At 42.5% G+C, this 9,587-nt stretch overlaps 2 protein-coding genes across 2 annotated transcripts; one reads left to right on the top strand and one right to left on the bottom strand.

Moving 5' to 3' along the window:
- Positions 1–1,591: 1,591 nt before the first annotated feature.
- Positions 1,592–4,183, top strand: LOC115625130. The gene is made up of 3 exons (XM_030520048.1): positions 1,592–2,256; positions 2,751–2,977; positions 3,867–4,183. The coding sequence occupies exons 1-3, from the start codon at positions 1,608–1,610 to the stop codon at positions 3,972–3,974; spliced, it is 984 nt and encodes a 327-aa protein (XP_030375908.1). The 5' UTR covers positions 1,592–1,607; the 3' UTR covers positions 3,975–4,183.
- A 2,251-nt stretch (positions 4,184–6,434) lies between these two features.
- On the bottom strand, positions 6,435–8,273 carry LOC115633690 (NADP-dependent malic enzyme-like). Its single transcript, XM_030531150.1, has one exon. The coding sequence runs from the start codon at positions 8,271–8,273 to the stop codon at positions 6,435–6,437; it is 1,839 nt and encodes a 612-aa protein (XP_030387010.1).
- Positions 8,274–9,587: the final 1,314 nt, after the last annotated feature.

The following is a 9,587-nucleotide window of genomic DNA, read 5'->3' as shown; positions in this document are numbered from 1 at the left end:
GTGCAGCTGCTGAGAACTTAGAATATACTACGAGTAAGCTGTAAGTATGTGCGAGTATTTTCCCTATTTTAAGTGCGCCCTGGCACTTTATTCTCTGTATAATTAATGCAGCTGGACAAGTTTGCATAAACGCTTATACTTGTATGTATATTTGTGTATACGAGCAGCTACCAAGTAAACGCCAGTCACTTATCAGTAAATGAAAATGGGAAATGAAAAAGGGAAATGAAAAAGAGAAATTCTGCCAAAAAATGTACAAGTTTTAGAATTTTGCTGCAAGCACATAAATATTCGTAAGCTCGCTGATAAAGTTGCTAAGTACGAGTATAAGCAACCAGCCTCAATCAAAATATATCTGATGGATGTGGTGGGTGTTCGCTTTTTATAATACTTGTACATATTATTGTGCCCAGCAAGACGTAGACATAGATATCCTCTGCCTAGCCGAAGCTATATACCCTCATTGTGTCTTAAATTAATAACTTTAAGCCGCGAGTAATCTACTCGAGTCTATTCGTATGACCGTAGAGAGTATCTATCTAAATGTAAATTAAATGATAAAACGTAACTTAACAATATTACTCAAACCAGTCAGTCCAGTGGAACTCCTCCCATTTGCATTCCCTTGCCAGCCGACTATCTGATCTAAAATAAAGCTCCGATGCAAAGATTCAACCGAATAATGGACTGGTGATTGAAACACACTCAGCAAAACTTTATTAAGTGGAATTTTTTTTTTATTTTCATTTATTTATTAATATATCTAAATCAGGCCATATTTTTTAATGCGATTTTATAGTAAGATTAGTAAGATGTTTAAACAGCAGCTATTTCAGCGACTCCTTGAATACATATGCTAAATGTGCTTTTTGAAACACTTTCACTTCAATTGCACAGCCTTTAATAATATTCAAAATATTGCTACTTATTTTATTAAATTGAGCCAATTATTAAATAGAAAGTGACATTACTTTAAAATTATGTAGGCGGTAGTTTTGGAAGTAAAATAAATTGTTATTGATTTTTTTTAAAAGTTGAAATTGCCTCTTATTTTATTTAAAGGCGTAATAGTGTTTTGGTTGCATTAATGGAGCTTTTCACTTTCACTTCAATTGTAGTTTATGAATAATGTCCAAAATACTGATATTTTGTCAAATTGGCACATTAATATATTTATTTAATAGAAAGTGATTTTACTTTAAAATTATGCATGCGGGAGCTTTGAAAGTAAAACAAATTGTTATTGATTTGATATTTATTTAGTTTTTACAATTTTCTATTATTCAGATTATCTGCCTACTTACTCGGCTGTTAGCAATTAACATTCACGCAATTGGAAATATTACGAGAAATATTAAAGGCGTAATAGTGTTTTGGTTGCATTAACGGAGCTTTTCACATACGCATTACTCGAGCGCCGTTCGTTTTTCAGTTCATGTAAATAAACTGAAAGTGATTTTATTATATTCAATTAAATAATCGCCGCATTAAGTGAAATAAAGCATCGCAGTCTACAAACTCTACACTTTGTCGCATTGCTGGCCTTACTTTGTGCTCCCAGTGAGTGAGACGGTCAGTTTCAAAGCGATACGACAGCAAGAAGGTCTATGTTCGGGGCGAAGCCGAAAAGCATTTACGGGAGACATTGCGCCACAATAATGAAAAGCATTGCGCTAATTCTGATCGCTTCCTGCATTCCTGCCATCCGCGACACTCTCGCCTACCCGCACACAACTGATGATTTCATTGTCACGCTAAGTACGTTCAGCGACGAGAGCACTTCAGCGTCCGGTGGAAGTGCGGAGGAGCAGGCCACGGATGATTTGATTTTCCTGGCGCATAAAAGCCAAAAGCAGTCGATGGTCACACAACGGCCGCACCAAATTGATTTGCTGACCTCCGATGAAGAGGACTCATTACTAGATCAGTCGCGCGAGTCGCTGGAGCAGAAGCAGAAGCAGGAGGTGGCGGCAAGGGGACCGCCCGTCGATCTCCGCGATTTCGTGGCGCTAATACCAGTGCAGGAGGTTCAGGCAATTACCCGTAATTACTATCGCCACGACGAGGAAGTGCAACGGGCCTACGCATTTCTCTCTAGCAGTAATTTTGCGATTCTGCAGCAACGGGTTGTGGAGCTGCCGGAAGTGCGAGCGTTTGTGCAATATCTGAACAGCAGTGGCCTCGATGTGGTTAAGCTGGCGTTGGCGCTGCAAGGGTCCATGGGTTGGACGTCACTAAGCGCCGCAGCAGGCAACGGTGCGTATGAGTGACAGGCCAACTTTTGCTTGGCTCGCACATATGGTCGGTCGCAGACAAGCTTTTTACATAACTTCGAGCTTTGCATGTTGCATGGTCTGGCATTGCGAATATGTTCAATGTCATGGTCCATGAACCCCAATGGGTTTGGTTACCACACCACTTCCCCTGCTTCCCTGCTGCCCTGCTGCCCGCTCCCCTTCTACCTGGCTAACACTGTTCATCGCTACATAGGACTATCGACGCTCGCACATGCTCTGAATTATTTACATGCATGCGACGAACTATGCAGACGAGCACTAGACACGGTAGACGCATCAGAGACTGTCCAGACAGGCCATGACATGGCTTTAGTCGAACTGGAAATCTATAGCCTGGCCATGGGGGATACATGGGGCCTCTAGTATATGCCGCATTTCAGCTATAACGTTTTTAATTAAATTTGCGTGCTTGTTATTGATTTTTGGGATACACTCCGCATATGTTCTTTACAGAAATTGCTGTCACGCCCTCTGCCAGCTGTATTGAAGACGTTCGGGAAGGTGCTGCCAAGGATAATTTGCACGGTCTGCATGGACTGGTGGACAGCGTGCTCGACGTGCTGCCCATGGACCAAGTACTGGCCACATTCTTTGACAAAATCGAAACGGATGAAGGATTCGCTCACTTAGTGGACTGTATAGGCACGCAGAAGTTTGCCAACCTCTTGTGGAATCTAAAGGTGAGCCAAGCAAATGAAACCACAACACAACAGAAAGGGCACGTGATTGTATTTCAAGTGATCCGGGATCCGCACAGCAACTACAAACGTACATGGGACTGTCGGGAAAGAGCATGGAATCCTTTTTTCTTAACAATTTTTTTTTAATAATTTGCACTTAAAAGCCAAAAACAGCTACGCTTTTCCATTCGGCGTGTGTCGCTTTCGTTGCTGCCATTGCCACCGCCTAATAATTTGGCCTGAAGGACGTGAGCGAAATATTGTAGCAGGCTTTAGGGCGCGGCATATTTTATTAGCCCGCTTGCCTTATGTATGACCCAGGACGAGATGGCTTTTGTAGGTTTGTGTGCGTGTGTATGTGCGTGTGTGTGTGTGTGCGGTATACAAATCAACTTCCGCCAAACTTTGCACGCTCGACCCGGCTCTGTTTTTATTTTTAAGCCAAGTTACCGGAGCCGCCATCATGGCCAAGGCGTTCTTCTAATTGGCAATTGAGCTGCCTACGTGCATCACATACTTATGAAATCGTATTGCGCCGAGCCTTCTTTCCCTATACGTGAAAAATGTTTGGCAGCAGCGGAATTTATTTTTATGTGTGAAAATATGCCAATTGATTTCGTATAAATTCAATGGACGGACCTATACTCGTACGTATAATTGAAAGTGCCTCGGCACTACAAAGCGCATAAATAAGAGCCGGAGTCAGTTTTTTTTTTCAGTCGCGGAATCATTAATATTGCTGCTTTGATTTGATAAACCAGGGCAGAAGGCGTAGAGTGTGCGATATAAAAAGTTATGGCATCCTTGCTACATACACGAAACAGGCACTGTACCTTCAATTGCACTCATTTAATTTTCCACTTTTCCCCCATTTTATTGTTTGTTGTAGAACTCAGCGACTCTGCGAGATGTGATTGCGGTACTTCACAGCTACGGTATCGACTTGCCCCGCATTGTGGAATCATTGAAAGTGTACTTCTTCCTGTCGAGTTTTTAGGCATCAATTCATAAGTTCAACAAAATGCAAAAGTGGAAAGCGGAGAAGGCAGCCAAAGGATTCCTTTATTTATTTACGAACAGCGACGCCAGCAGCCACTACAAAAGGAAGCGGCGAGCTGTGTGCGCCCATTGTTGGCAAGAATATTGAAGTGCTTCGCCTGGCGGCCATAAAAATAAATGCCTAAGCAAAAATGAGCTATAATAAAACGATTTGTGCATTATTCAAATGTACACATATGTATCTGCATGTGTATGCCCGTCTGTGTGTCTGTAGGGTGTATAGAGCACCAAAATGTGCTGTGAAGGATTGAACAATGGCTTGGCGGTGTAATAACTGGAACACTCCACCTGATTGGGGGTCTGGAAGGAATCCTGCGTATGAGTCACGCATTTAACGGAAAAAGTATCAATAATAAATAGAGCTCCTTTAATACGAATCATCGAGGAATACTGGAACACATACTCTAAATCTGTTCTTACACACATTTCTTTGCGCATTGAACACAAAGTTCCTTAAAAAAAGTTTAAGTTCTTAGTTAGGACAAAATATTACGGCAATATTTTTAAAGTAAAATAAAGAAAATATTGTTTGTAAAGAAGCAAGCAATGCAGGAAAGTACATTTTTTAGAAAACCCCAAAAGTGACGCTTAAAGCTGTTTCTGAAATATTTGTTGCGAGATGAATGTTGCATTCCCTATTAAAAAAAAAAAACAAATAATACGAGAATAAGCAGACGTTGGATGTGCAGGGAAGAGTATGCCTTGTCGTAACTTTTTACCCCCGTTCTTGGCAGTACTTTGCAATTAGTTGCGCGTCGTTGCTCTGGCCCGGCTTTTTGCCCAGCATATGTTGTTACCCTATGCCAGGCAATTATTTACATAGGTTGGGGCTTCGGTCTGATTCTTGGGCATAACAGCGCTCCAGGGAATTGCTGGCTCAATGGCAAAGCGAAACTTGCTCATATTAATATATTAACTGAGACAGCGAAATCAAAAAGAGGGTTAAGTGACGCACCACCTTCGGCCCAAAAAATAGAAAAAAGTTTATCAAGACAAAAAAGTTGGTAGCTGTTGATTTATGTGCGCCACACTTCGATGCTCCATGCTAGCTGAGTTGGCTGTGCCGGCTGTGCCTCGCCAGCAACAGTTGCAACTCTCTTAATGTCGGCGTTTATTTGAATAAACTCAAACTTTGATTTCGCACGCAGGCAACTGAGAAAGTTGCAAACTTTCGTGGTTAACTGATTTCGAGACTGGCGCCAACGAAGCCGCCGATTCCACAGACACCTGCAGCTGGCCTCGAAAAAATGAAACGAAGTGGTGCGCTCCTCCCCCTTGGGAGTCATAATTTATCACGAGTATATCAATAAATAACGCATGTTTGGGGACTTTTTAAAGTGCGAAAGATAAGGCAACGGCACCGTCAGTACACTTTAGAGCTGTGCTTCCCAGATGTGGCTATAACTTCCTGTTAAATCGGCCAATCATTATGTCACTTGGCATACGGACTCATAATCACTAACTGGATTTTAAAGAATAATTCCAAGAAACACAGGAGTTATGGATAATAACTGATTGTGTTGGAGAGGGGGGAGGGAAATACCAAAACGCACACTTTCTGCGTATTCACATAAGGCATCTGGGGCTAAAATTGTGTGTCCCTAGGTATTATAGCCTCCGAGATATAGGTAGATATGATTATACGAACGGCAAATCGGGAAATCCCCCACCAGGGGATGAGAGGGGGAAAATCAAAACAAATAAAAAAAGCTAAAGTCGGGTAGTCTCCGAGATATAGGCGATTATACAAATGGAAAGCTGAGAAAACCCCCATAAGGGGGAAGTGGGGGGAATATCACAAAAATAAAACAAACTTGCACAGCGTACACACATAACGCATCTTTGTGCAAAGTTTGGTGTTTCTACCTCTTAAAGTCTCTGAGATCCAGGTGTTCATACGGACAGACGGACGGACAGACAGGGCTGATCAAAAATATATATACTTTGTGGGGTCTGCCACGCCTCGTCCTGTCTGTTACATTTTCAGCTCCCGCAAACCTAATATACTCTTGTACATTTCATATACAGAGTATACAATTAGTATACAATTTTATGGGCTACCATATTAAGAACCAGCACTTGGCTATACTATTGGTAGATCGGTATTCGGAAGTTACCACTTTCGCCTTATCTGATGTTCTTCATGTCCGTACTTCAGTGCCGTATAGGCTCACGGGTGTGAGGTCCGACGTACCTTAAGATGAATTTTATTTAAATTATTTTATATAACAGAACATAAGGCTATAGGTAGTATGAACATAATATCCAGTTTCTAACCATTTTGAAATGAAAGCGTAGGCTTCATAAAAAATAATATGTAATAGGTGGTTGATTATTTGTATTTTAAAGAGCATTGGACAACAATAACAAAAGTTGAAAAGTGAAGTGGGCTCGGGTTCTATTTGTAGTGGGCTCGCGATTCCTCAGTTCCAATAAAGCGGTCAGACATACAATAGACCTCGTTCACATAGTCCCGGTATTCGTTTTTATACAGAGACTGCACCACAAACTGACGGGGCTTTTCGGGCTGCGGAAAGAAAGTAGCCAGGCCACGTCGGTAGGCGTAGTCGAAGACAGCCATAGCCACCTGTAGATTAATGCACATAACTTTACGAAGCGGTGGAAAGACATCTCGCATCTCTAAGTCCTCCGGCCACACCAGTTCCGATATCCTTTCGGCGGCCACAAGGAACGCCTCATCCGGAACGGTGGTCATGCCAGAGAGGACGATGCCCAAGATGATGCCGGATAGCATGAGGACGCTGCTGCAGCATCCCGGCTGGTACCGTTTGTTCGCATATTTTACGGATGGTATCTGAGAGCCAGAAATGAATATGCAGCGACCCTTTGTGCGCACGAAAGCATCTTCGGCACTGCACTCTGCGTGCTCCGCGGGCCGTGTCATGGCTAATATAATTGGAATCTCTGCGCTCTTTTCCATTGCATTAAGCACAGCTGCCGTGAACGAATTGGGTTGTCCGGAGCAGCCCACAAGGACGGTAGGCTTGATTATCTCAATAATCTCTGCCAAGTGCTCAACTGGTCGGTGCCGCTTCGCGAAATTTTGAAGAGCATTGGGGACTGGATTTTTCCGATTTTTGACCACCAACCCATGCTCATCACAAAACCAGATAAGATTGTTGGCTACAGCCTCATCCAAGCCCTCCCGTTTAAAGTAAAGCATACAAAGACGCGCCATTCCAATGTTGAAGTAGTTGTCCCCAACGAAAAGTAACACGTGCTGCTCAAGCGTCTTATGGGTCAAGGGCTTGGCACCCATTATGCCGGCCAACCCACAGGCGGCCAAGCACTGTATATCCGCATTGATGAAGCACTGGCGATTGCGGTAGCGTTCCAAGAGGGCGACGGCATTATTTGTGCCAAAATCCTTGCACTGAATGATCGCACGCGGTCCGTAAAGTCGATGGACGGCCACTATAAACTCGTCAAAGAAATCATCATATTCCTTGCCCGTCACGCGATGCTGACGCAGACCAATGTACAACGGATCATTGAGCAGGACTTCGTTGTCCGTGCCAACGTCCAGCATGATGGGCAGACAGCAGTCTGGATGCAATCCACCAAACAATGTGTGCTGGCAACGCTTTGTTATGGCCAAAGCCATGCCATGAGCACCACAGTCGCCCAAGCCGAGCACCTCGGCGCCATCAGTGACAAGAAGACATCGGATGTTACGATGCGGCCAGTTCGAGAGCACTTCGAAAATGTGACCCCGATCTTTAATGGTTATAAAAAGCCCGTTGGGGTTTATGAACAGCAGACTGTAGTTGTTTATCTGGAACGAGGCAGATGAGTTATCCAGCTCCTTGATGAATTTATCCAGCGAAGTGAGCATCAGGCGATAGAATAGATGACGATTTATTCTTTCCAGGTCGCTCATATAGAGATACCTCTCTATGGGGGTGGTCAGTGAATTAAAAATTTCCATGCATACTTCCATTTGCTCTTTAATGCTACGCACGGCCACCGGCAGTAAGCCATGTATGCTCAGCAGCTGGCGTTCCCGGGTTGTATAGGCCAGGCCCTTGTTGAAGCCGCTATTTCTCACCATTTCCAGGCCCGTGTGCAAGCACGGCGGTTCTTTCATGTCGTTGCGCCAGAACGTGTCCTGAATACACTGCATATGCTCGAAGCTATTGTACTTGCCATCAGTGTCGTCGCAATTCGGCTCTTTGGGTGCTACTTCTGATTTTTTACTCAACTTTTTCGAATGCATTTTGTGTGGAGACTCAATTACGATCTATGTATCTTCTTATATAGTCATATGTGGAAAGCCTACTATAAGCAAGAGAGAACGCTACAGCCGAGAAAGCCCGACAGTATAATACCCTGTACCCAGGTAAACTTCCCTCATTGAGTTATATGCGCCCAGAGCAGCAGCAAAAAGAGGAAGAAGAAGAGCGAACTTGGGGGAAGAAGAATCTAGATACCAACTTTGGTTTTTGTAGCTTTTATAGTTTCTGAGATCCTTGCGTTCATCCAGACGGACGGACAGACGGACGGACGGACGGACATGTCTAGATCGATTTCTCTCGTCATGCTGATTCAGAATATATATACATTATGGGGTCGGAGATGCTTCCTTCTGCATGTTACATACTTTGCACAAACCTAATATACCCTTTTTACCCTACTTGTACAGGGTATATAAAACCAAATATCTAAAAAATTTAATTAGTTTAAATTATATATATAACATATTCAGCACATGCATACATGCCTGGTTATATGGCTATAACTTGGAATACGGATATATAATCACGAACTGGATGTGACTACCAAATTTTAGTTCAAAATTCCAAGAATAACGGGAGTTATAGAAAATCGCGAATAGCGTGGAAGCGGGGGGCAATAGGGGGTGCATCGGGAAAAATCAACACAAATTGTCCTTTCTCGGGCGTAGTAGAATCTGGATACCTAGTTTGGTTATTCTAGCTCTTATACTCTCTGAGATCCTTGCGTTCATACAGACTGACGGGCATGGCTATATTAACTCGGCTTGTCATCCTGATCAAGAATATATATACTTTGTGGTGTCTGCCACGCCTCCTTCTGTGTGTTACATGTACACTCGCACAAAACTAATACACCCTTTTACCCTTTGGGTACAGGGTATAAAAAATAGAAAAGAAAAGAGAATAAAATAGAGAATAAGATATAGAAAAGAGAATTGAATACTGAATGGAATAGGGAATAAAATATAATAGAATAGAGAAGAATACAGAATAGAATAGAGAGTAGAATAGGGAGTGGAATACAGAGTGGAATACAGAGAATAGAGAGTAGAAGAATAGAATAGAGAATAGAATAGAATAGAGAATAGAATACACAGTAGAACACAGAATAGAATATAGAGTAAAACACAGAATACAGAGTAGAATAGAGAGTAGAATACAGAACAGAATAGAGAGTAGAATAGAGAATATAATATACAATGGAATGCAGAATAGAATACAGAGTAGAAAACAGATTAGAATACAGATTAGAATAGAAAGTAGAAAAGAGAGTGGAATACAGAGAATAGCGAGTA

Source organism: Scaptodrosophila lebanonensis, unplaced genomic scaffold (assembly GCF_003285725.1).
Source record: "Scaptodrosophila lebanonensis strain 11010-0011.00,11010-0021.00 unplaced genomic scaffold, SlebRS2 tig00000001-arrow-pilon, whole genome shotgun sequence".
In the NCBI taxonomy this organism is placed as follows: Eukaryota; Metazoa; Arthropoda; class Insecta; order Diptera; family Drosophilidae; genus Scaptodrosophila; species Scaptodrosophila lebanonensis.
Note: the sequence above shows the minus strand (reverse complement) of the source record. Positions and strands in the feature narration are given on the sequence as shown.

What these genes read in the sequence shown, in the direction of transcription:
- LOC115625130 (XM_030520048.1), top strand. Translation starts at nt 1,608, where the DNA reads ATGTTCGGGGCGAAGCCGAAAAGCATTTACGGGAGACATTGCGCCACA. An exon ending in AAGCGCCGCAGCAGGCAACG is followed by an intron (nt 2,257 to 2,750) that starts GTGCGTATGAGT and finishes TGTTCTTTACAG; the next exon opens with AAATTGCTGTCACGCCCTCT. An exon ending in ACCTCTTGTGGAATCTAAAG is followed by an intron (nt 2,978 to 3,866) that starts GTGAGCCAAGCA and finishes TGTTTGTTGTAG; the next exon opens with AACTCAGCGACTCTGCGAGA.
- LOC115633690 (XM_030531150.1), bottom strand. Translation starts at nt 8,273, where the DNA reads ATGCATTCGAAAAAGTTGAGTAAAAAATCAGAAGTAGCACCCAAAGAG.